The sequence below is a fragment of the Manis pentadactyla genome, chromosome 4 (genome assembly GCF_030020395.1).
Source record: "Manis pentadactyla isolate mManPen7 chromosome 4, mManPen7.hap1, whole genome shotgun sequence".
NCBI classification, from domain to species: domain Eukaryota; kingdom Metazoa; phylum Chordata; class Mammalia; order Pholidota; family Manidae; genus Manis; species Manis pentadactyla.
The window spans coordinates 158,167,592-158,194,611 of NC_080022.1; the positions used below are offsets into that span (position 1 = coordinate 158,167,592).

The 27,020-nt window shown below is 38.7% G+C and overlaps 1 protein-coding gene across 7 annotated transcripts in view; it reads left to right on the forward strand.

Moving 5' to 3' along the window:
• Positions 1-205: 205 nt before the first annotated feature.
• The window catches only part of RAD51C (RAD51 paralog C), a 66,999-nt gene continuing 40,184 nt past the window's right edge, over positions 206-27,020 (forward strand). For 6 of the 7 annotated variants that reach the window (XM_057501307.1, XM_057501305.1, XM_057501309.1 and 3 more), the window contains exons 1-5: positions 206-506; positions 2,322-2,580; positions 3,175-3,341; positions 5,391-5,524; positions 26,682-26,813. In XM_057501307.1, the coding sequence (XP_057357290.1) occupies positions 221-506; positions 2,322-2,580; positions 3,175-3,341; positions 5,391-5,524; positions 26,682-26,813 (978 nt within the window). In that variant the 5' untranslated portion in view covers positions 206-220. The remainder of the gene's footprint in view (positions 507-2,321; positions 2,581-3,174; positions 3,342-5,390; positions 5,525-26,681; positions 26,814-27,020) is intronic. The other variant, XM_036879829.2, reaches the window with a different exon arrangement.

Consider the following 27,020-nt stretch of genomic DNA (forward strand, 5'->3'; position numbering starts at 1 on the left):
GTGTACGTTACTCCTTCTCGGGGAGATAGTTTCTATTAACAAGCCTTTAGTTTCCACCGTCAGGCTAAGCTGAGGTGAGGAAATGTGCAGTATAAGGCTTGGCTCTCCATCCTGCGGTCTCCAACCATCTTTTATTGTCAGGATGTGCGTTTGATGGGGAAACTCTAATGGGATATGGGAGAATCACGAATGCAACGATGTGGACGTGAGAATATACGGTATGGCTCCCCAACAGCAGGAAAGCCCGAGGCCCAGCGCGGCCAGGCCGCAGGCCCCGCCCCTTCCGCCTTACGTCAGACGGAAAGGACGCGAGCGCGCGGTGTTCGGTCGCCGGGACTTTAGCCTCTCGGGGTTCGTGCGGTTGCGCACGCAGGTCTCCAGCTTTGAAATGCAGCGGGATTTAGTGAGTTTCCCTTTGTCTCCAGCGGTGCGTGTGAAGCTGGTGTCTGCCGGCTTCCGGACAGCTGAGGAACTCCTGGAGGTAAAACTGTCCGAGCTCAGCAAAGGTAACGACTCCCGATGGCAAGCTGAGGCGCTGTGCCCGTCGTCTGGGCCGCCTCCGTCTCTCTCCTCCCGCCTCCAGGCTCCGCCCGATTCCACGGCCGCCTGCCGCTGCATTACACTGTGAAAGGGCTCCTTAACTCCATGTAAACAGGGTTTGACTGGTTGCAACTGTGGTCTTCAAAACATTTTTGCCTGTAGAGTGATCTGAGGATTATCTCTTTTATAATCAAAGGAATACCCTTGAAGTGTATTATTATATCCAACTTGTAAGGAACCGATGCTCGGGGGAGGTTAAGTAACTTTCTGTGATGACGCGGCTAGAAAGTTGTGGAGCCACGATTGGGACCCAGACAGCCTGCCTAACTTTAGCTATTCCAAAATCCAAGAGGCAGGGAATAAATGTGAGAAATGCAGGGCTTGATAGTAAAGGTGAGAAAGGGAGAGTTTCCAGAGCCTGGAGAAAGCAGTAGAAAGACAACAACGCTTCTTTTATGTAAATCACTGAAAAAAAGCCAAACCTCACATTTCAAAACAGTCAGTTTAGGTAAATGGAAACCCCTCCATCCTGAGATATAAAAAAAAAATGAGGCTGTCTGAAGTCATTCTCACTGAGCGCATTCCATTACGCTTTGCCCAGAGCTGTGCTAGTAAGATAGAACAGAATATTAAGTCATTGCCCTTACCAGTGGAAAATAAGGTTTCAACTCGCCACGCAAGAATAAATGTTTTAGGCCTAATGTTAACTATTCCTTTTAAATCTTACACTGCCGTCTACATCCTCGCAAGTTTGATGGGCCAGTTTTCTTTTAATAAGTTGGTTTTACAGAAAAAAGAGAGAATCTGCATGATGAGAATAGCTAAGAGTTACAGAGGATTTTGGATGGCCCCCGTATTCTACCAAGCTTTTTAACATGTAACATCTCATTCTGTTTTTCTAGAAGAAAAAATCTGAAGCAGAAAAAATAACTTTGCCTGTACAAGGTGACTATATACTAGGTGGTGCAGTCAGGATTTACAAACCCGTGTAGTCCCAGTCTAGTTGTTCACTTATATGGGATAGGATTTTCATTTTCTTATCACCATTATTGTCTTTTGTCAACACCAAATCTGTACTTCACATCCTTACCATATCAAATACTGATACATCAAACTCATAAATGATATCATCCTCACCATTATTTCTTTCATCAACAGCTTGTTTTGTATTGCCATTTTCTCAGGCCATATTGTTAGATAGGAATGAAATGTATAGTTGAGGAAGCATAAGTATGTTTCAAATATTTCTGCATCAAAGTATTGTTCTCATTAAATAGTTGAGAGTGACATGTGAATTTTTCTGCTATTATTTCCATGAAAAGTATGATGAGTAGTACGTGCACTTCTTGAAGTTACATCTTGTTATAGGCAGTTAAAGGGGCTGTTTTCTTTCTCTTCTGAAAAATGGTTTGTATACCTTATGAAGGCAAAATAATTATGGCTTCATATGTCCAAAAGGGATAGTAAAAGGACTGACTATTAAATTTTTATTTCTCTTTCCTGAGATGCTCTTACAGGTACCCTGGAATGCTTTAGAAGTTTAGGTTTCTGATGTAATAAAACTTGTAAGTATGTAAAGACTAAGAAAACAGAGATAAATGCCTTTTTTTACTTGAAAGATTTAACAGGTAATGGAATGTTACATTTTTATGTTTCTCTGCTCTTGGCATCAGTCTTGTTACCTCAAAAGTAAAATTAATGAAGACAACCCAATAGCATGTTAGACTGTTTTAAATCTCTAAAACCAGGGTTTTTTTCCTTTTTTCTTATTGTACTCTCAGAAGTTGGTATATCTAAAGAGGAAGCCTTAGAGACACTGCAAATAATAAGAAGAGAATGTGTCACAAAGAAACCAAGATATGCTGGTTCGGCTGAGTCAGGCAAGAAGTGTACAGCACTGGAACTTCTTGAACAGGAGCATACCCAGAGCTTCATAATTACCTTCTGTTCAGCACTAGATAATATTCTTGGGGGTGGAGTACCCTTAACCAAAACAACAGAAATTTGTGGTGTACCAGGTGTTGGAAAGACACAACTATGGTAAAATAAAATGTTCCCCAGATGGGTGGGCTTAGTAAAACTTTATGTAAGAGAGTATTGTGCTGTGGGTCTATAGTCAGGAAGCCAAAAAAGGCATTTTGTGTGCTCTTGATCCTGTATGTGTGTGAAGTGAATTTAGCTTTTGTGTTACTTCAGTTCCCCATCCTGATAAATTGATACAGTTATTTTGATATTAACAAATGTTTCTCTTCCAATATTGTAATGTGGTCATATGGGAAATACAGGCAGTTTTTCTACTCTATTATATAATTAATTCCTGAGAATATATTTGAAAGTCAAGTGTTTGAAATTAGATTTTCATTTAATAAGAAAGGGTTCTATTTGCAGAGGCCTAAAACACTAAGAAATCCCTACTCATGGCTTTATAGGCACACCTTCCCCCTAATCCCAGCATCAGCTGATTGAAATATTTATTTGGAGCCAGAGAGGGTCAGCCATCTCTGTTGCCTTGGGAAGTGTATTTGCATTTAATGGTACCTAGTGGGTGGTTACCTGAAGTTTGAAGAACACTGCCTTTGATGATCAATGATCATGGTAAAATAATTTGGTCATTTGACTTCTTTCTCTTGATAGTATGCAGTTGGCTGTAGATGTGCAGATACCAGAATGTTTTGGAGGAGTGGAAGGTGAAGCAGTTTTTATTGATACAGAGGGAAGTTTTATGGTTGACAGAGTGGTAGATCTTGCTACTGCCTGCATTCAGCACCTTCAGCTTATAGCAGGAACACCTATGGGAGAGGGTAAGTTAGCAAGTGATCCTCTTTTTCTGTATAATAAAAGTAATTTGCATTCGTCCCCATCTGTAGCCTCAGCGAGAGACCATTTGGAACATGAAGCTTAATGACTAGACAGTGTACTGGTGTTGAACTGTCGTACCTCTCTACAAAGCATAAAATGTCACAACATACTCTGGCCTTTTCTTCCCCATTTATGGCTCTCACTGCATTTTTTAAAAAATCTTTTTGGATAAATTGTATTTGATTAAAATTAATAACTTCTGCTCTGTGAAAGACTCTGTTAAGACAATGAAAAGACAATCCATAGACCAGAGAAAATATTTACAAAATCTGTCTGATATTGTACTTGTATGCAAAATATGCAAAGAAACCTTAAAATCCATCAATGAATCAACAAACAGCCCAATTAAAAAATGGACAAAAGACCTGAATGACTCTCATCAAAGATATTCATCACATACATGGGAAAAATACATATGAAAGGATGTTTAACATCACTTGTCATTAGAAAATGCAAATTAAAACAAAAATAAGGTATCACTTCACATTTCTTCCCTACCACCCCCACACACTTTTTTTAAAATTAAGGTATCATAGATACACAATCTTATGAAAGTTCCACATGAGCAGCATTGCTGTGGCCCTCATTTCTTATTGCAAAAGCTCTGGGGCAAAACAGTGTACATAATTCAGTGTGAGACTTCACATTATCATGCTCTGGCCTGACAAGTGTAAACTAATGTTGCTGGACACCTTAATAGAAAGAAATGTCTCAATGCATTCAGTGTATTCAGCACATTCGCTTTATACTGACTTGGATACTAACCTTGGGGAATATATTTGCATTTATAAAACATTTCCAAAAAACAGAAGTAGCTTTGGAAAAACCATGCCTGGAAATGTTTGGAACATTAAGCTGACTGACCTTATGAGACCCTGAGTATGTCATTGACTGTATGACCATGTTCATTGTATTGTTAAAGTGTTTGGGAAATTTTTTTACACTTGTTAAGTTGAAAATAAAATGTTTAATTAAAAAAATTTTTTAAGATAGTATTCACGTTCTTACTCTTTCAATTATTTACAGAAATGAATGGCTTCTAGTTTGATTGTTTGCTTTGTTTTATGTTATTTTATTTTTTGGATGTGCGGTCCTTATCCTCTTCTGTAGAAGTTTGTAAAAACACTTCTCGTAGGATGTCTGTATTCCCTTTAAGTGTAATCAGCTGAATAGTTTTATTTTCATGGAAGTAGTACGTGTCCTTTTTAACTAATGATCAGTATATCTACTGAAAGTCTTTCAAGTCACCCATGTCACAATGTGTATTTGTAATAGTGTCTCAGAATCTAACTGTAAATATTGTGGGTGTAGCATTTGGATATGAAGTTTTTAATGATTGGTGTGTGACTAAGCTGTTATTTTTTGCTTAAAATGAACATTTAAATATATATTTGTGGTAGGCATTGCTATAATTTCTTGTTTTTTTCCTTAATGTTAATAAACCTTAAGTACATTTTAAAGTGCAATAATTTATAACTGGCTTCCATCTGAAATATATGCAAACTGGTTATTTTTAAAAATTCAGTCTAAGGAGGGAATTTTATTGTTTCTAGTTAAGCATCAAATTTACTGTAGCATTAGTATAATGGAAAATTAGTATAAGTGGAAAAATGTTCAAAAGAAACTTCTTTTGAACTCTTTTTCCTTTAACTCTTAATTTGTAGGTCTGTGAAAAAAGCAAGAGAAATTCCATTATGTTACATCTATTCAGTGAAGGCCAATAACAAGAAATGGGAAAAGGAAGGCATGAAAACTCTACCTGTTTATGCATACAATTTCTAGATAGTCTAGTATGTGAGGGTATGGTGGAGATGGTGAAAATAAGAGGTTAGGAATTATGAAATAATAGTTTATAATTTGAGGCAATATTATTCCATTGAAGTGAAGTTTTATTCACATTGAAGTATTTTGTTATTCAATGGTATTATTTTCCTATAATCGTTAGTGTATCAAAACAGGTAAAACTAAGACTGTTTTATTATTTATTTCAGAGCACCCCAAAGCTTTGGAGGATTTCAGTCTTGAAAATATTCTTTCTCATATTTACTATTTTCGTTGTCGTGACTACATAGAGCTACTGGCACAAGTTTATCTCCTTCCAGACTTCCTTTCAGAACACTCAAAGGTATGGCTCACACTCCTGAATTATAACTAACCAAGGATTTTTGGAGATGTTTGATTAGCATGAAAAATATGTAAATAGTACATTGGCAGGAACCAATTCAGTAATCTCTTCCTTTCTTGTCCTAGCACTGTTTGTTGAAAAGACTTTTCTTTCCCCATTGAATGGACTTGGTGTCCTTGTTGAACATTAGTTGACCGTAGAAGTGTGGCTTAATTTCTGGGCTCTGTTCTATTGATGTATTGTGTCTCTTTTTATGCTAGTATCACATTGTTTTGATTACTGTGCTTGATAGTATGCTTTGAAATTGAGACATCTGAGTTCTCAATTTTGTCAAGATTGTTGTGGTTATTCAGTGGCCTCTCAGTTGCATTATGAATTTGGTGGATTTGTCTGTTTCTGCAAAATGTGGTTGGAATTTTGATAGAAATTATGGTGAATCTGTAGATTATAATGATATTGAGTCTTGTAATCCATGAATATAGCATATTTTCCTACAGGTAGCCTCCTTTTATGGCACTTCAAAAATAATCATGTGTTTTACAAATTGAAGATTTGTGGCAGCCCTCTGTCAAGCAAGTCGGTTGGTGCCATTTTTCCAACAGCATTTTCTGATTTCATTTCAATGTATCACTTTTTGATAATTTTTGCAATATTTAAAACTTTTTCATTATTATTATATTTGAATTGCTGAAATCTCATGATAAAACCTTAAAGGGTGAGGAGTTGCTTCTTACAGATGAGCAAAGAAAGTGTTTTCTTGAGATGGAATCTACTACTCTTGGAGAAGATGCGGTGAAGATTGTTGAAATAGCAAAAAACTATTTAGAATATTATATAAACATACATGATAAAGCAATGGCAAGTTTTAGGAGGATTGATTCCAATTTTGAAGTAAGTTCTGTGGGTGAAAGGTGATCAAACAGAATCTCATGCTACAGAGTAATTATTCATGAAGAGAAGAGTATATCAACACAGCACACCTCATTGCTGTCTTACTTATTGCCACAGCCACCCCCAGCCTTTTGCCATCACCACCCTGATCAGTCAGCAGCCATCAATACTGAGGCAAAACCCTGCACCAGCAAAAAGATTACAGCTTGTTGAAAATGGCTTGCACTCAGGTGATGTTTAACATTTTTTAGTAGTAAAGTGTTTTTTTTATTAAAGTATCGATATGCAATCTTATGAAGGTTGCATATGAACAACATTGTGGTTTCAACAGTCACCCATATTATCAAGTCCTCACACCCACATTGCAGTCACTGTCTGTCAGTGTAGTAAGATGCTATAGAGTCACAGCTTGACTTCTCTGTGATGTACCTATATTGTGATTGCTAATTATACTGCCCCTTAATCCCCATCACCCTCCCCAACCCTTTCCCTTTGGTAACTCTAGTCCCTTCTTGGAGCCTGTGAGTCTGCTGCTCTTTTGTTCCTTCAATGTGCTTTTTCATCATGTTTTTGTGAATTCTGTTTCCTAATATTTTTTGAGGATTTTTGCATCTATGTTCATCAAGGATATTGGTCTGTAGTTTTCTTTTTTTGTGGTGTCTTTGCTGGTTTTCATATTAGAGTGATGCTGGCCTCATAGAATGAGTTTGTAAGTATTCCCTCCTCTTCTACCTTTGGAAAACTTTAAGGAGAATGAGCTCTTCTTCAAATGTTTGATAAAATTCAGCCATGAAGCCATCTGGCCAGGTATGTTCTTGGGCAGTTTTTTGATTACAAGTTCAATTTCATTGCTGGTAACTGGTCTGTTCAGATTATCTGTTTCTTCCTGAGTCAGTCTTGGAAGGTTGTATTTTTCTAGAAAGTTGTCCCATTTCTTCTAGGTTATCCAATTTGTTGGCATAATTTTTCATAGTATTCTCTCATAATTCTTTGTATTTCTATGGTGTCCATAGTAATTGTTTTCCTTTCTCATTTCTGATTCTGTTTATGTGTGTAGACTCTCTCTTTTCTTGATTAAGTCTGGCTAGGGGTTTACTTATTTTGTTTATTTTCTCAAAGAACCAGCTCCTGGTTTCACCGAGTCTTTCTATTATTTTATTCTTCTCAATTTTATTTATTTCTGCTCTGATCTTTAATATGTTTCTCCTACTGACTTTGGGCTTCATTTGCTCTTCTTTTTCTAGTTTCATTAATTGTGAGTTTAGACTGCTCATTTGGGGTTTGCTCTTCTTTCTTGAGGTAAGCCTGTATTGCTATATGTTTTCCTCTTAGAACTAACTGCCTTTGCTACTTCCCACAGGTTTTTGGGCTGACTTGTTGTCATTTGTCTCCATATATTGCTTTATCTCTGTTTTAATTTGGTCATTGATCATTTAGAAGCATGTTGTTAAGCCTCCATGTGTTTGTGGGCTTTTTTGTTTTCATTGCATAATCTATTTCCCGTTTCATACCTTGTGGTCTGAGAATCTGGTTAGCACAATTTCAGTCTTTTTTGATTTACTGAGGCTCTTTTTGTGGCCTCATATGTGATGTATTCTGGAAAATGTTCCATATGCATTTGAGAAGAGTGTGTATTGTGGGGCTTTTGGGTGGGGTCTTCTGTAGATTCTGTTAGATCTATCTGTTCAGTGCTTCTGTCTCCTTACTTATTTTTTGTCTGGTTGATCTGTCTTTTGGTGTTAGTGGTATGTTGAAGTCTTCTAAGATGAGTGCGTTGCATTCTATTTCCCCCTTTAATTCTGTTAGTATTTGTTTCACATATGCTGGTGCTCTTATAATGGTACATAGATATTTATAATGGTTATATCCTCTTGTTGGACTGACCCCTTTATCATTATGTAATGTCCTTCTTTGGCTCTTGTTATTTTCTTTGTTTTGAAATCTATTTGGTCTGATATAAGTACTGTTACTCCTGCTCTTTTCTCCCTATTATTTGCATGAAATATCTTTTTCCATCTCTTCACTTTTAGTCTGTGTATGTCTTTGGGTTCAAAGTGAGTTTCTTGTAGACAGCATATAGATGGGTCTTGTTTTTTATACATTCTGTAACTCTGTGTCTTTTGATTGGTGCATTCAGTCCGTTTACATTTAGGGTGATTATCTATAGATGTGTACTTATTGCCATTGTAGGCTTTAGATTTGTGGTTACCAAAGGTTCAAGGCAGCTTCCTTACCTTCTAACAGTCTGTCTTAACTCGCTGATTATTCTATTTCAAACACAGTGTAAAGGTTCTTTTTTTGTTGTTTTTCTCCCCTTCGTCCTCCTCCACCCTTTACATGCTAGGTGTCATATTCTGTACTCTTTTGTATCCCTTTGTGTTTGCACCAAATTCCTTGACTAACTTTGTGAATAGTTGGTTTAATTTTGTATTTACTTAGTTGTTAATTAGTCTACTTCATTTACTGTGGTTTATTTTGTCTGGTGACAGCTATTTAGTCTTATGAGCACTTCCATCTAGAGCAGTCCCTCTAAGATGCACTGTAGAGAGAGTTTGTGAGTAGTGAATTCCCTCAACTTTTGCTTATCTGGAAATTGTTTAATCCCTGCTTCAAATGTAAATGATAATCTTTCCAGGTAGAATATTTCTGATTGGAGGCCCCTCCCTTTCATTGCATTAAATATATCATGCCACTCCCTTCTGGCCTGTAAGGTTTCTGCTGATAGCCTAATGGCGTTTCCTTTATAAGTGTCTTTTTTCTGTCTCTGGCTGCTTTCAATACTCTCTCCTTGTCCTTGATCTTTGCCATTATAATTATTCTATGTCTTGATGTTGTCTTCCTAGTGTTCCTTGTGATAGGAGATCTCTGTACTTCCATGACATGAGTGCCTATTTCCTTCCCAGATTGGGGAAGTTTTCAACAATTATTTCCACAAAAGAATTTTTCTTTCCATTATCTCTCTCTTCTCCTTCTGGTATCCCTGTAATACAAATACTGTTCTCTTTGAATTGTTCGCACAACTCTCTTACTATTCTTTCATTCCTAGAGATTCATTTTTCTTTCTGTACCTCAGCTTTTTTGTATTCCTCTTCTCTAATTTGTTTCATGTACCGTCTCCTCTACCTCACCTAATCTACTTTTAAATCCTTCCATTGTATGTTTCATATCAAATACTGTATTTTTAAATATTTCTCTCTCTTTGTTGAAGTCCTCACTGAGATTTGACTATTTTTCTGTATGTCCATGAGCTTGTTTATGACTTTTATTTTGAAATCTTCATCAAGAGCATTGCTGATTTCAGTTTCACTAACCCCTATATCTGGCGTTTTGTTCTTGTAATATTGTTTGGACCAAATGCCTTTGCTGCTTTGTTTTTTTAGTGTTTCCAGTGGATTAATAACTTTGTGTAGATGGCGTCCAGTAGTGCTCTACTCTCTGGCACTGCCATGTGCCTGCAGCAGAGGCAGGGGTCACAGGCTAGCTGAACCGGCACATACAGGGAGAAAAGAGCTTGGCCTGGAGGGTTTCCTGCCCTCCCGCCTGCAACGCCTGCCTCCACTGCCAGGTCCAGTGCACCGAGTGGACAGGGAGCATCCTATGTGCTGTGCTCCTATAGCTACCATGGGCAGGGACACGCGGCCTGCCAGAGGGAAAGAGCCGCAGGCTGTATACCAAAGTGGCGGGTCTTGGGGTGGTGTTGCCAGCCAGGGGGATGTAGCATCTGAAGCTCCTGAGAGTTCCCAACCTGCTGTACTGAGTGTGACAAGATTGTTTTGTCCACCTGCATTTTCTCCTGAGCAGAGAGCTGTGTGTGTAATCTTGGCCCCTTTAGTACCTCTCTCTCTGCTGGGAAATCCTTCAACCTGCCCTTCTTTCTTTTATCCCAGGGGTGCCAGTAGTGTATAACTCTTCTCCACAAGCAGCTGGAATCTCAGTTCTTTTCTTTTTCTTTTTTTTCTTTTCTTTATTTTGGTATCATTAATCTACAATTACATGAAGGACATTATGTTTACTAGGCTCCCTCCTTCATCAAGTCCCCCTCACATCCCCATTCACAGTCACTGTCCATCAACATATTAAGATGCTGTAGAATCACTACTTGTCTTCTCTGTGATGCACAGCTCTCTCCGTGCCCCCCCACACTATACATGCTAATCGTAATGCCCCCTTTCTTTTCTTCCCACCCTTATCCCTCCCTACCCACCCGTCCTCCCCAGTCCCTTTCCCTTTGGTAACTGTTAGTCCATTCTTGGGTTCTGTGCTTCTGCTGCTGTTTTGTTCCTTCAGTTTTGTTCTTATACTCCACATATGAGTGAAATCATTTGGTACTTGTCGTTCTCCGCCTGGCTTATTTCACTGAGCATAATACCCTCTAGCTCCATCCATGTTGTTGCAAATGGTAGGATTTGTTTCCTTCTTATGGCTGAATAATATTCCATTGTGTATATGTACCACATCTTCTTTATCCAATCATCTACTGATGGACATTTAGGTTGCTTCCATATCTTGGCTATTGTGAATAGTGCAGTGATAAACATAGGGGTGCATCTGTCTTTTTCAAACTGGAGTGCTGCATTCTTAGGGTAAATTCCTAGAAGTGGAATTCCTGGGTCAAATGGTATTTCTATTTTGAGGAACCTCCATATTGCTTTCCATAATGGTTGAACTAATTTACATTCCCACCAGCAGTGTAGGAGGGTTCCCCTTTCTCCAGAACCTCGCCAACATTTGTTGTTGTTTGTCTCTTGGATGCTAGCCATCCTTACTGGTGTGAGATGATATCTCATTGTGGTTTTAATTTGCATTTCTCTGATGACAAGCGATGTGGAGCATCTTTTCATGTATCTGTTGGCCATCTGAATTTCTTCTTTAGAGAACTGTCTATTCAGCTCCTCTGCCCATTTTTTAATTGGGTTATTTGCTTTTTGTTTGTTGAGGTGTGTGAACTCTTTATATATTTTGGATGTCAACCCTTTATCTGATCTGTCATTTCCGAATATATTCTCCCATACTGTAGGATACCTTTTTGTTCGATTGATGGTGTCCTTTGCTGTACAGAAGCTTTTCAGCTTGATATAGTCCCATTTGTTCATTTTTGCATTTGTTTCCCTTGCCCGGGGAGATATGTTCAAGAAAAGGTCACTCATGTTTATGTCTAAGAGATTTTTGCCTATATTTTTTTCTAAGAGTTTTATGGTTTCATGACTAACATTCAAGTCTTTGATCCATTTCGAATTTACTTTTGTGTATGGGGTTAGACAGTGATCCAGTTTCATTCTCTTACATGTATCTTTCCAGTTTTGCCAGCACCATCTGTTGAAGAGACTGTCATTTCCCCATTGTATGTCCATGGCCCCTTTATCGAATATTAATTGACCATATATGTTTGCGTTAATGTTTGGAGTCTCTATTCTATTCCATTGGTCTGTGGCTCTGTTCTTGTGCCAGTACCAAATTGTCTTGATTACTGTGGCTTTGTAGTAGAGCTTGAAGTTGGGGAGTAGATCCCCCCCACTTTATTCTCCCTTCTCAGGATTGCTTTAGCTATTCGGGGTCTTTGGTGTTTCCATATGAATTTTTTAACTATTTGTTCCAGTTCATTGAAGAAAGCTGTTGGTAATTTGATAGGGATTGCATCGAATCTGTATATTGCTTTGGGCAGGATGGCCATTTTGACAATATTAATTCTTCCTAGCCAAGAGCATGGGATGAGTTTCCATTTGTTAGTGACCTCTTTAATTTCTCTTAAGAGTGTCTTATAGTTTTCAGGGTATAGGTCTTTCACTTCCTTGGTTAGGTTTATTCCTAGGTATTTTATTCTTTTTGATGCTATTGTGAATGTAATTGTCTTCCTGATTTCTCTCTCTATTAGTTTATTGTTAGTGTATAGGAAAGCCACAGATTTCTGTGTGTTAATTTTGTATCCTGCAACTTTGCTGAATTCCGATATTAGCTCTAGTAGTTTCGGAGTGGAGTCTTTAGGGTTTTTTATGTACAATATCATGTCATCTGCAAATAGTGACAGTTTAACTTCTTCTTTACCAATCTGGATTCCTTGTATTTCTCTGTTCTGTCTAATTGCCGTGGCTAGGACTTCCAGTACTATGTTGAATAACAGTGGGGATAGTGGGCATCCCTGTCTTCTTCTCGATCGCAGAGGAAAAGCTTTCAGCTTTTCGTTGTTCAGTATGATGTTGGCTGTGGGTTTATCATATATGGCCTTTATTATGTTGAGGTACTTGCCCTCTATACCCATTGTGTTGAGAATTTTTATCATGAATGGATGTTGAATTTTATCGAATGCTTTTTCAGCATCGATGGAGATGATCATGTCATTTTTGTCTTTCTTTTTGTTGATGTGGTGGATGATGTTGATGGATTTTCGAATGTAGTACCATCCTTGCATCCCTGGGATGAATCCCACTTGGTCATGGTGTACGATCCTTTTGATGTATTTTTGAATTCAGTTTGCTAATATTTTGTTGAGTATTTTTGCGTCTACGTTCATGAGGGATACTGGTCTGTAGTTTTCTTTTTTGTTGGGGTCTTTGCCTGGTTTTGGTATTAGGGTGATGTTGGCTTCATAGAATGAGTTTGGGAGTATTCCCTTCTCTTCTATTTTTTGGAAAACTTTAAGGAGAATGGGTATTATGTCTTCCCTGTATGTCTGATAAAATTCCGAGGTAAATCCATCTGGCCCTGGGGTTTTGTTCTTTGGTAGTTTTTTGATTACCGCTTCAATTTCGTTGCTGGTAATTGGTCTGTTTAGATTTTCTGTTTCTTTCTGGGTCAGTCTTGGAAGGTTGTATTTTTCTAGGAAGTTGTCCATTTCTCCTAGGTTTCCCAGCTTGTTAGCATATAGGTTTTCATAGTACTCTCTAATAATTCTTTGTATTTCTGTGGGGTCCGTCATGATTTTTCCTTTCTTGTTTCTGATTCTGCTGATTTGTGTTGACTCTATTTTCCTCTTAATAAGTCTGGCTAGAGGCTTATCTATTTTGTTTATTTTCTCGAAGAACCAGCTCTTGGTTTCATTGATTTTTTCTATTGTTTTATTCTTCTCAATTTTATTTATTTCTTCTCTGATTTTTATTATGTCCCTCCTTCTACTGACCTTAGGCCTCATTTGATCTTCTTTTTCCAATTTCGATAATTGTGACATTAGACCATTCATTTAGGATTGTTCTTCCTTCTTTAAATATGCCTGGATTGCTATATATTTTCCTCTTAAGACTGCTTTTGCTGTGTCCCACAGTAGTTGGGGCTTTGTGTTGTTGTTGTCGTTTGTTTCCGTATATTGCTGGATCTCCATTTTGATTTGGTCTTTGATCCATTGATTATTAGGAGCATGTTGTTAAGCCTCCATGTGTTTGTGAGCCTTTTTGCTCTCTTTGTACAGTTTATTTCTAGTTTTATGCCTTTGTGGTCTGAAAAGTTGGTTGGTAGGATTTCAGTCTTTTGGAATTTACTGAGTCTCTTTTTGTGGCCCAGTATGTGGTCTATTCTGGAGAATGTTCCATGTGCACTTGAGAAGAATGTGTATCCTGTTGCTTTTGGATGTAGAGTTCTGTAATGTCTATTAGGTCCATCTGTTCTAGTGTGTTGTTCAGTGCCTCTGTGTCCTTACTTATTTTCTGTCTGGTGGATCTGTCCTTTGGAGTGAGTGGTGTGTTGAAGTCTCCCAGAATGAATGTATTGCATTCTATTTCCTTCTTTAGTTCTGTTAGTATTTGTTTCACATATGTTGGTGCTCCTGTATTGGGTGCATATATATTTATATATTTATAATGGTTATATCCTCTTGTTGGATTGAGCCCTTTATCATTATGTAATGTCCTTCTTTATGTTTTCTTACTTTCTTTATTTTGAAGTCTGTTTTGTCTGATACTAGTATTGCAACACCTGCTTTTTATTCTCTGTTGTTTGCATGAAATATCTTTTCCCATCCCTTGACTTTAAGTCTGTGCATGTCTTTGGGTTTGAGGTGAGTCTCTTGTAAGCAGCATATGGATGGATCTTGCTTTTTTATCCATTCTATTACTCTGTGTCTTTTGATTGGTGCATTCAGTCCATTTACATTTAGGGTGATTATTGAAAGGTATGAATTTATTGCCATTGCAGGCTTTAAGTTTGTGGTTACCAAAGGTTCACGGTTAGCTTCTTTACTATCTTACTGTCTAACTTAACTCGCTTATTGAGCTATTATAAACACTGCCTGATGATTCTTTATTTCTCTCCCTTCTTATTCCTCCTCCTCCCTTCTTCATATGTTGGGTGTTTTGTTGTGTGCTCTTTTTAGGAGTGCTCCCATCTAGAGCAGTCCCTGTAGGCTGCCCTGTAGAGGTGGTTTGTGGGAGGCAAATTCCCTCAACTTTTGCTTGTCTGGGAATTGTTTAATCCCTCCTTCATATTTAAATGATAATCGTGCTGGATACAGTAGTATTGGTTTGAGGCCCTTCTGTTTCATTGCATTAAGTACATCATGCCATTCTCTTCTGGCCTGTAGGGTTTCTGTTGAGAAGTCTGATGATAGCCTGATGGGTTTTCCTTTGTAGGTGACCTTTTTTTTCTCTCTGGCTGCCTTTAATACTTTCTCCTTGTCTTTGATCTTTGCCATTTAAATTATTATGTATCTTGGTGTTGCCCTCCTTGGATCCCTTGTCATGGGAGTTCTGTGTACCTCTGTGGTCTGAGAGGCCATTTCCTCCCCTAGTTTGGGGAAGTTTTCAGCAATTATTTCTTCAAATACATATTCTATCCCTTTTTCTCTCTCTTCTTCCTCTGGTACCCCTATAATGCAGATATTGTTCCGTTTCGATGGGTCACTCAGCTCTCTTAAAATTCTTTCATTCCTGGAGATCCTTTTATCTCTCTCTGCATCAGCTTCTCTGCATTCCTGTTCTCTGTTTTCTAGTCCATTAATGGTCTCTTGCATCTCGTCCATTCTGTTTTGAAGTCCTTCCAGAGCTTGTTTTATTTCTCTATTCTCCTTCCTTAGTTCTTGCATATTTCTCTGCAAGTCCATCAGGATGGTTATGACTTTTGTTTTGAATTCTTTTTCAGGAAGACTGGTTAAATGTATCTCCCCAGGTTCCTTCTCAGGAAAAGATGTAGCAGATGCCGAAGCTGTCTGGGTTAGTCTTGTCTGGATCAAATTTTTTCGCCTTTTCATGTTGATAGGTGCTATTGACTGTCTGTCAGCTGGGAGAGCCAAACTTTTCACTTGCTACTGGCCTTTCTTTACTGGGACAACCGCGAGCCCTAGTGGCTTGTGTTGGGCATGTGCGTGTAGAGTGGGTCTTTGTGTCTTGCCCGGTCTTTGTGTCTTGCCCCGCTGGTATGGAGGAAGCTCCCTTGCTGAGGGTGTGGCCAGCCTCAGGCACTGCTCTGCTATGGCCGCGCCCCGGAGGGGTAATGGTCCAGGGGCTGTTTTGCTGTTTACCTCCGTGAGGGGTCTCAGAGCTGTTGCCCAGGGGGTTAGTGCTCCCGGAGTTCCCTGGACTTTCCAACTGCTGGGCTGTGACCTGTGTTGTTTCCGTCCAGCTGTTATGTCCCTGTCCCTTTAAAACTTTAAAAAAGCACTCGCTTTTCTTTGTCACAGGGGCACTGGCTTCGGAACCCGCTCAGAGGTCTTGCTGTCCTGTTTCCCTAGTTTCCAGCACTCCACGCATGCACTGTGTCTGCACTGTGGTGCCGATGGCTAGGGCTGGGTGTTTAGCAGTCCTGGGCTCCCTCTCCCTCTCTGCTCCGACTCCTCTCCTCCCGCCGGGGGCTGGGGGGAGGGGCGCTCGGGTCCCGCCGGGCCGGGGCTTGTATCTTACCCCTTTCCCAAGCGCTGGGTTCTCACAGGTGCGGATGTAGTCTGGCTCTTGTCCTGTGTCTTCTGGTCTCTTTTAGGATTAGTTGTATTTGTTGTATTTTCAAAAATATATATGTTTTTGGGAGGAGATACCCACTGTCCTACTCACGCCGCCATCTTCTGGAATCTCAGTTCGTCTGAGTATGCTGCTCATCATTGCTTTGCACCCCCAGTAATCTCCAGAGCACCATGTGATGTGGGTTTATGCTGCCAGAGCAGATCTCCAGGACTGGGTGTTAGGCGATCCTGGACTTCTACTCCCTCCCTGCTGTTTCTCTTCCTTTGGCCTGTGGGCTGGTGTGGAGGGAGGGCTTGGGTCCTGCCTGATCATGATTTTGCCACTTAACGTTTTTAATGAGGTCTTCTCTTTTTCCCAAACGTACACAGTCTGTTCTACATTCTTCCAGTCACTTTTTCAGGATTTATTATCTTTGCTGTATTTTCATGTTTTATATGATTTTGGAAAGTTTCTGCCTCAATTTTCATGCTACCATCTCCCCATCCCCCATCCCCCACCCCCCTACTCCAGAATACAATTGATTTTTATAAGTAGATCTTGTATACCTTAACTTTGCTGAATTTGTTTACTAATTTTAGTTGTTTACTTGTGAATTCCTTAGGATTTCTTTTACATAAGATTGTGTTATTCTTGAATAATGATTTTACATCTTACTTTGAAGTTTGGATGCCTACTTTTTCTTCCTTTTTTGCCTAATTGCTTTGGCTATAACTTCTAGTATGCTGTTGAACGACATTGATAAAAGCAGGCATCCTTGTCTTGTTCCTGATCTTAGGGGGAAATTTTTCACTCTATCACCATTTACTACAGTTGATTCTCATTATTTGCAGATTCTTTAACTGTGAATTTACCTACTTGCTAAAATTTATTTGTAATCCCCAAATCAGTAATCACAGTGTTTTCACAGTCATTTGTGAATGTATTAGGCAGCTCAGGCAGCATAAATAAAAATACCACAGGGGGGCGGAGCCAAGATGGTGGCATGAGTAGAACAGCGGAAATCTCCTCCAGATAACATATATATTTTTGAAAATACAACAAATACAACTATTCTGAAAAGAGAGACCAGAAGATACAGGACAACAGCCAGACTACATCTACACCTGCGAGAATCCAGCACCTCGCGAAGGGGGTAAGATACAAGCTGTGGCCTGGTGGGATCTGAGCGCCGCTCACCCCAGCTCCCAGCGGGAGGAGAGGAGTCAGAGCGGGAGGGAGAGGGATCCCAGGACTGCTAAACACCCAGCCCTAGCCATCCGCACCGGAGCACAGACACACAGTGCGTGGGGTGCTGGGTACTAGGGGAAACAGGGCAGTAAAATCTGTGAGCGGGTCCCCACAGCCGGTATCCCTGGGACAAAGAAAAGTGAGTGCCCTTTGAAAGTCTTAAAGGGACAGGGACCCCACGGCTGGACAGGGGCATCCCAGGACAATCAGCCAATCAGCTGGGAACCCGGGGAACTCCAGGTGCCCTAACCCCCTGGGTCGGCAGCACAGCTCCGAGGCCCCTCACAGAGATAAACAGCCTCCCACCCGTTCCCGCTCCGATCTGACCTCGCCATAGAGGAGCCCACAGCAACTGCACGCGGAGCTTCCTTCACAGTGGCCGGGCAAGAATCAGAGACCCCCTCTACACGCAGCTGCCCAGCACAAGCCGCTAGAGGTCGCTGTTCTCCCAGGAGAGGAGGGCCACAAACTAGCAAGAGGGGACGTTCTCCCAGCTGACACATGCCAACTACCCACAGCTCTCTCTATCGCCATGAAAAGGCAGAAGAATTTGATACAGACCAGATTAACCCAGACAGTCTCTGCTGAGAAGGAATCTGGGGAGATAGACCTAACCAGTCTTCCTGAAAAGGAATTTAAAAGTAATGTCATAACCATGCTGATGGACTTGCAGAGAAATATGCAAGAGCTAAGGAGGGAGAATACAGAAATAACACAATCTCTGGAAGGATTTAAAAGCAGAATGGGTTAGATGCAAGAGGCCATTGATGGATTAGAAACCAGAGAACAGGAACACATAGAAGCTGACGCAGAGAGAGATAAAAGGATCTCCAGGAATGAAACAATATTAAGAGAACTGTGTGACCGATCCAAAAGGAGCAATATCTGCACTTTAGTGGTACCAGAAGAAGAAGAGAGAGAAAAAGGGATAGAAAGTGTATTTGAAGAAATAATTGCTGAAAACTTCCCCAAACTGGGGGAGGAAATAGTTGCTCAGACCATAGAAATACACAGAATCCCCAACAGAAGGGACCCAAAGAGGACAACACCAAGACACAATAATTAAAATGGCAGAGCTCAAGGACAAGGACAGAATTTTAAAGGCAGCTAGAGAGAAGAAAAAGGTCACCTACAAAGGAAAAACCATCAGGCTGTCATCAGACTTCTCAACAGAAACCCTACAGGCCAGAAGAGAATGGCATAATACATTTAATGCAATGAAACAGAAGGGCCTTGAACCAAGAATACTATGTCCAGCACGATTATCATTTAAATATCAAGGAGGGATTAAACAATTCCGAGGCAAGCAAAAGTTGAGGGAATTTGCCTCCCACAAACTACCTCTACAGGGTATGTTAGAGGGACTGCTCCAGATGGGAGCACTCGTAAGACTAAATAGATGTCACCAGAGAAAATAAAATCACAGCAAAGAAAGCAGACCAACCAAATGCTAACTAAAGGCAAAAAATAAAATCAACTACCCACAAAAGCAGTCAAAGAAAACACAAAAGAGCACAGAATAAAACACCCAATATATAAAGAATGGAGGAGGAGGAATAAGAAGGGAGAGAAATAAAGAATCATCAGGCAGTGTTTATAATAGCTCAATAACTGAGTTAAGTTAGACAGTAAGATAGTAAAAAAGCTAACCTTGAACCTTTGGTAACCACGAATCTAAAGCCTGCAATGGCAATAAGTACATATCTTTCAATAATTACCCTAAATGTAAATGGACTGAATGCACCAATCAAAAGACACAGACTAATAGAATGGATAAAAAAGCAAGACCCATCCATATGCTGCATAAAAGAGACTCACCTCAAACCCAAAGACATGCACAGACTAAAAGTCAAGGGATGGAAAAAGGTATTTCATGCAAACAACAAGGAGAAAAAAGCAGGTGTTGCAGTACTACTATCAGACAAAATAGACTTCAAAACAAAGAAAGTAGCAAGAGATAAAGAAGGACATTACATAATGATAAGGGGGTCAGTCCAAAAAGAGGATATAACCATTATAAATATATATGCAACCAACACAGGTGCACCAGCATATGTGAAACAAAGTATACTAACAGAATTAAAGGAGGAAATAGAATGCAATGCACTCATTTTAGGAGACTTCAACACACCACTCACTCCAAAGGACAGATCCACCAGACAGGAAATAAGGACACAGAGGCACTGAACAACACACTAGAACAGATGGACCTAATAGACATCTATAGAACTCTACATCCAAAAGCAACAGGATACACATTCTTCTCAAGTGCACATGGAACATTCTCCAGAATAGTCCACATACTGGGCCACAAAAAGAGCCTCAGTAAATTCAAAAAGATTGAAATTCTACCAACCAACTTTTCAGACCCCAAAGGTATAAAACTAGAAATAAATTGTACAAAGACAGCAAAAAGACTCACAAACACATGGAGGCTTAACAGCATGCTCCTAAATAATCAGTGGATCAATGACCAAATTAAAATAGAGATCAAGCAATAGATGGAAACAAATAACAATAACACACAGCCCCACCTTCTGTGGGAAACAGCGAAAGCACTCTTAAGAGGAAAGTATATAGCAATCCAGGCATATTTAAAGAAGGAAGAACAATCCCAAATGAATAGTCTAATGTCACAATTATCGAAATTGGAAAAAGAAGAACAAATGAGGCCTAGAGTCAGCAGAAAGAGGGAGGTAATAAAGATCAGAGAAGAAATAAATAAAATTGTGAAAAATAAAACAATAGAAAAAAATCAATGAAACCAAGAGCTGGTTCTTTAAGAAAATAAACAAAATAGATAAGCCTCTAGCCAGACTTATTAAGAGAAATAGAGAATCAACACACATCAACAGAATCAGAAACGAGAAAGGAAAAATCACGACGGACCCCACAGAAATACAAAGAATTATTAGAGAATACTATGAAAACCTATATGCTAACAAGCTGGAAAACTTAAAGAAATGGACAACTTCCTAGAAAAATACAACCTTCCAAGACTGACCAAGGAAGAAACCCAAAATCTAAACAAACCAATTACCAGCAAAGAAATTGAAGCAGTAATCAAAAAACTACCCAAGAAAAAAACCCCCGGGCCAGATGGATTTACCTCAGAATTTTATCAGACATACAGAGAAGATATAATACCCATTCTCCTTAAAGTTTATCAAAAAATAAAAGAGGAGGGAATACTCCCAAACTCATTCTATGAAGCCAACATCACCCTAATACCAAAACCAGGCAAAGAACCCACCAAAAAAAAAAATTACAGACCAGTATCCCTCATGAACGTAGATGCAAAAATACTCAACAAAATATTAGCAAACTGAATTCAAAAATACATCAAAAGGATCATACACCATGACCAAGTGGGACTCATCCCAGGGATGCACGGATGGTACTACATTTGAGAATCCATCAACATCATCCACCACATAAATAAAAGATAGGACAAAAACCACATGATCATCTCCATCGATGCTGAAAAAGCATTCGACAAAATTCAACGTCTATTCATGATAAAAACTCTCAAAAAAATGGGTATAGAGGGCAAGTACCTCAACATAATAAAGGCCATTATGATAAACCCACAGCCAACATCATACCGGATAGTGAGACGCTGAAAGCTTTTCCTCAGATCGGGAACAAGACAGGGATGCCCATTCTCCCCACTGTTATTTAACATAGTACTGGAGGTCCTAGCCATGGCAATTAGACAAAACAAAGAAATACAAGGAATCCAGATTGGTAAAGAAGAAGTAAAACTGTCACTATTTGCAGATGACATGATATTGTACATAAAAAACCCGGAAGACTCCACTCCAACACTACTAGAACTGATATCGGAATACAGCAAAGTTGCAGGATACAAAATTAACACATAGAAATCTGTGGTTTTCCTATACACTAACAATGAACCGATAGAAAGAGAAATCAGGAAAACAATTCCATTCACAATTGCATCAAAAAAAATAAAATACTTAGGAATAAACCTAACCAAAGAAGTGAAAGACCTATACCCTGAAAACTGTAAGACACTCTGAAGAGAAATTAAAGAGGACACTAACAAATGGAAACTCATCCCATGCTCTTGGCTAGGAAGAATTAATATCGTCAAAATGGCCATCCTGCCCAAAGCAATATACAGATTCGATGCAATCCCTATCAAATCACCAACAGCATTCTTCAATGAACTGGAACAAATAGTTCTAAAATTCATATGGAACCAGAAAAGACCCTGAATGGCCAAAGCAATCCTGAGAAGGAAGAGTAAAGTGGGGGGATCTCGCTCCCCAACTTTGAGCTCTACTATAAAGCCACAGTAATCAAGACAATTTGGTACTGGAACAAGAACAGAGCCACAGACCAGTGGAACAGAATAGAGACTCCAAACATTAACCCAAACATATGTGGCAATTAATATTCGATAAAGGAGCCATGAACATACAATGGGGAAATGACAGTCTCTTCAACAGATGGTGCTGGCAAAACTGGAAAGATACATGTAAGAGAATGAAACTGGATCACTGTCTAACCCCATACACAAAAGTAAATTCAAAGTGGATCAAAGACCTGAACGTAAGTCATGAAACCATAAAACTCTTAGAAAAAAATATAGGCAAAAATCTCTCAGACATAAACATGAGTGACTTCTTCATGAACGTATCTCCCCGGGCAAGGGAAACAAAAGCAAAAATGAACAAGTGGGAATATATCAAGCTGAAAAGCTTCTGTACAGCAAAGGACACCATCAATACAACAAAAAGGTATCCTGCAGTATATATATTCATAAATGACAGATCCGATAAAGGGCTGACATCCAAAATATATAAAGAGTTCATGCACATCTACAAACAAAAAACAAATAATCCAATTAAAAAATGGGCAGAGGAGCTGAATAGACAGTTCTCTAAAGAAGAAATTCAGATGGCCAACAGACACATGAAAAGATGCTCCACATCGCTAATCATCAGAGAAATGCAAATTAAAACCACAATGGGATATCACCTCACACCAGTAAGGATGCTACCATCCAAAAGACAAACAACAACAAATGTTGGCAAGGTTCTGGAGAAATGGGAACCCTCCTACACTGCTGGTAGGAATGTAAATTAGTTTAACCTTTGTGGAAAGCAGTATGGAGATTCCTCAAAATGCTCAAAATAGAAATACCATTTGACCCAGGAATTCCACTTCTAGGAATTTACCCTAAGGATGCAGCAGCCCAGTTTGAAAAAGACAGATGCACACCTATGTTTATCGCAGCACTATTTACAATAGCCAAGAAATGGAAGCAACCTAAGTGTCCATCAATAGATGAATGGATAAAGAAGATGTCGTACATATACACAATGGAATATTATTCAGCCATAAAAAGAAAACAAATCCTACTTTTTGCAACAACATGGATGGAGCTAGAGGGTATTATGCTCAGTGAAATAAGCCAGGCGGAGAGAGACAAGTACCAAATGCTTTCACTCATATGTGGAGTATAAGAACAGAGGAAAACTGAAGGAACAAAACAGCAGCAGAAGCACAGAACCCAAGAATGGACTAACAGTTACCAAAGGGAAAGGGACTGAGGAGGATGGGTGCGAAGGGAGGCATAAGGACGGGGAAAAAGAAAGGGGGCATTACGATTAGCATGTATAATGTGTGTGTGGAGGCATGGGGAGGGCTGTGCAACACAGAGAAGATGAGTAGCGATTCTGCAGCATCTTACTACGCTGATGGACAGTGACTGTAATGGGGTTTGTGGGGTGGACTTGGTGAAGGGGGGAGCCTAGTACACATAATGTTCTTCATGTAATTGTAGATTAATGATACAAAGATTAAAAAAATATATATCATAAACTGGTTTTAACAACAAAAGTTTATTTTTCACAGTTCAGAGGATAGAAGTCCAAGATTAAGATTCTAATTCATTCCATTTCTGGAAAGGGCTGTATTACTCGTTTATAGAAAGTCATCTTCTTTGCAGTGTCCTCACATGGCAGAGCAAGAGGGAGCAAACTCTCTATAGAGCCTCTTCTTTTAAGAACACTAATGTTAGGTCAGGTCCTCTTTTGATCCTCTTTTGACCCTCATTGCTTTCTTTGAGGTCCTATTTCCAAATATAGTTGCATTGGGGGTTAGAACTTCAACATACAAATTTTGTGGGGACACAATTTATTGCACAGTAGTGGGCAGGTGTAGAGTGAGAAGAAGTTTGTCTCCCAACACACATGTTCCCAGTTGAGGTTGAACATGAGGATTCTCTTCCTTCTTGTTTCAGCTCCCTTATTGTAAACAAGTGACTTCTTCATGATTTACTTAATGCTATGTTCTTTTGCATTTGGGGCTTTTTGTTGGTGATTTCTGAAGTACTGTCTGTTGTTCCTAAGCACAAGGCAGCTATGATGTTCTTTGTGGAGAAAATGCATGTGTTAGATAAGCATTGTTCATGCATGAGTTCTGGTGCTTTTTCACCTAGCATTTGTGTTCAGAGTTCATCTGCTTTGTAGCATGTGTTCGTATGTCATCCCTTTTAATGGCTGAGTGGTACTGCACTGTATGTATATATCACAGTTTGTTTATCCTTTCATCATTGTTGGATACTTGGACTGTACATCATTGGCTTTCCATTATTCAGTATGCCTTCCCTTTTGAGAGACCAAAGAATCTCACCTGAGTATATCCAGGAACTTCCTCCCTAAGCTTGGGGGAAAAGGTGTCAGTGTGAATAGTTACTACTTAGCAGAAAGATCCAGATCTATGTAGTTAAACCACTTCCAGTAAAATCTGGACTGTGTAGAGGAAAAATAGGCTATTTCCATTCTTCTTGTCCACTGCATGTTCAGCTATATAGCCTCTCCAGCATGAACAGAGAGCTTCTTGGATTCCCTCAGTGTTTGGGGCTCCTTGCATATACCCTGAGACCAAAACTTGTAATTATATGGTATTTTTCTTGGAGCAATTTTCTGTTGGTTTGAGTTAATGATCATCCCTAGTTTATTAGTTTTCTAATAGAAGAATACATCCTCGATTTTTTTGTGTGCCTCACCATGTAATGTACACAGATCCAACACATTTTTAAGGTCAATCTGATTATGTCTTTATTTTCCATCACTTTGTTAAAAGTCTAGGCAATGAACAAAACAAATCAAGTCCTGATCTGTAGATGGTTTTTTTGTTGAATTCCATGTAGAACGTACTCCCATCATGGCTGATTTCAATCTACCGATGTGATGTCCTTGAACATAGAGTAGAGCAGAAATAATATACAGTAGCAAATCGTTATGCAATATTTCTACTACAAAGATAAAATGCATGTGAATAACATTAACAGTGTAGATAATAGTAAAATGTACAATAATTTGGAAGGATTGGGTTTTCACTTTATTATCTATATTTTGCTTATTGTCCATATTTTAATATAATTTTCATGAATTTATTTAGTTCAGTTTTTACTAATGTCCATATTTAATGATTGATTCATGAAATTTCTAAAAAATTAGCACTTGGCTCAGGAGCACGTAGGATTTGGCTTCAGCACAGCACTGTACCTTTCTTGTATAATTCCCTACCACTCCCCTCACTGTTTTTTTCTTTTTTCACCCTTAATCATGCCAAACTTGTGTTCTAGGAACTTTGCCCTTCCTGTTCCTTATATGTAGGTGTCTTTCTGTCCTAGAGGTACTTATCCAGGACTCAGTTCTGTTGCCTGCCTCCTCATTGATGCCTTCCCTCACGTTTAGTCTGTTAGCCTCTCCCTCTCCATTACCTACTTATTATCACTTCACCCAGTTTTAGTTTCTTTGTGGCTCTTATAATTACCAGAAATTATCTTATTCATATATTTGCTTAAACGTTAATTGTCCCTCACTCCATTAGTATGTGAACTTCAAGAGAGTAGGGACCCTGTCTCTGGTTTCCCAATGCCTGGAACAGTGACTCCCATATAGTAGATGTCAATAAATATTTACTGAATGGAGGAATGAATACTCTGAATAAAAGGTATGAAAATTGCTTATTTAGAGATTGCTTCAAAAATCCTCTGTAGTTTGATCCTTTATTAGATAGAAAAATACATGATTTTTAAGTTTTTTGTTTGTTAAAATTTGGATTAGTTTCCAGATTTTGTTTGTTCTTGGATCTTAGGTTTATATACAATTGTGGATTTTTTTCAATAAATACTATATGGTACTGAAAATGTATTTTCTCTTCCTTATGAGTTTCTTAATACTTCTTTTCTCTGTCTTACTCTATTGTAAGAATACAGTTTGTAATACGTAACATATACAAATGTGTTAACTATGTTACAGGTAAGACTTTCGTCGACAGTAGGCTATTGGTAGTGAAGTATTTGGGGAATCAAAAGTTATATGTAGTTTTTCTGCTGCAGGGGGCAGGCAGGGGCCACTGCCCCTAACACCCACATTGTCAAGGATTAACTGATACTACTATAACTCCACTGTAGGGGCAATTACTTTGATTATATTTGAAACGAAACTGTCATGGAAATGTTTGTAAGTAAGCCTCTTAATTGGAATTCAAGAGAAATCTGCCTCATGCTGAATTCTGTAATGCTTGGTTATCCTATAGTATATCTAAAATTCAGGAGAAAAACTGAAACCAATATAATATTGTATATCAAATATTGATATCTATTATGTGTCAATTTTTTCAGTTATAAAAATATAAAAAGACAAAAAACCACAAAATTTACAGGAGAAAAAATAAATGAATATTAAGTTTTGGAAGAAGGTATTTTGCTATTTGAAGAGTTTTCTTTTTTAACATAAAAAGAACACTAAAAATAAAATTGACATATTTGAGAAACTTGTTTTACTAAGACTTAAAAAGTATTTTTTATCAGTGTTAATATATGTCTGTAAAGACTTTGTGGCAGATTATAAGAAAATTATAATTGCTCCTTTTTCTTTACATTGAATTACTTTTTTAAGTTGATAAATTATCAAACCAGAGTACATTTTAATTTTTGGTGATAAGTGCAGAAAGCATTAGTTGAACAGATTTACAAGTCTCCAAAATAAAGCCTTTGCAGAGTCTAGAACCCTGGATTAATTTTGTTTTGTTCGCAATGGACCATGCTTTTGGAATGCTGTTTTAAAAATGTAATTTTAATTTCAAACCCAGTATCATTTTCTCTTCTTATTTAGGTTCGATTAGTGGTAGTGGACAGTATTGCTTTTCCTTTTCGTCATGACCTAGATGACCTATCCCTTCGAACTCGATTACTAAATGGCCTTGCCCAGCAAATGATCAGCCTTGCAAATAATCACAGATTAGCTGTAAGTATTACTAGTCAAGAGAATTTCATACTCAAGTCAAGCTTGTATAGAAATAACAAAATAGAATTTGCCTAAGTGATACTGACATACGGTTTTGAATATAGTTTTGTTTTGGTTTGGTTTTTATTAAAAATTCCAGTCATAAGCATTCTGTTTCAGTGTCCTGGAAAAAACGAGCATAACCAAGATGCCATCTTGTTAAAATGG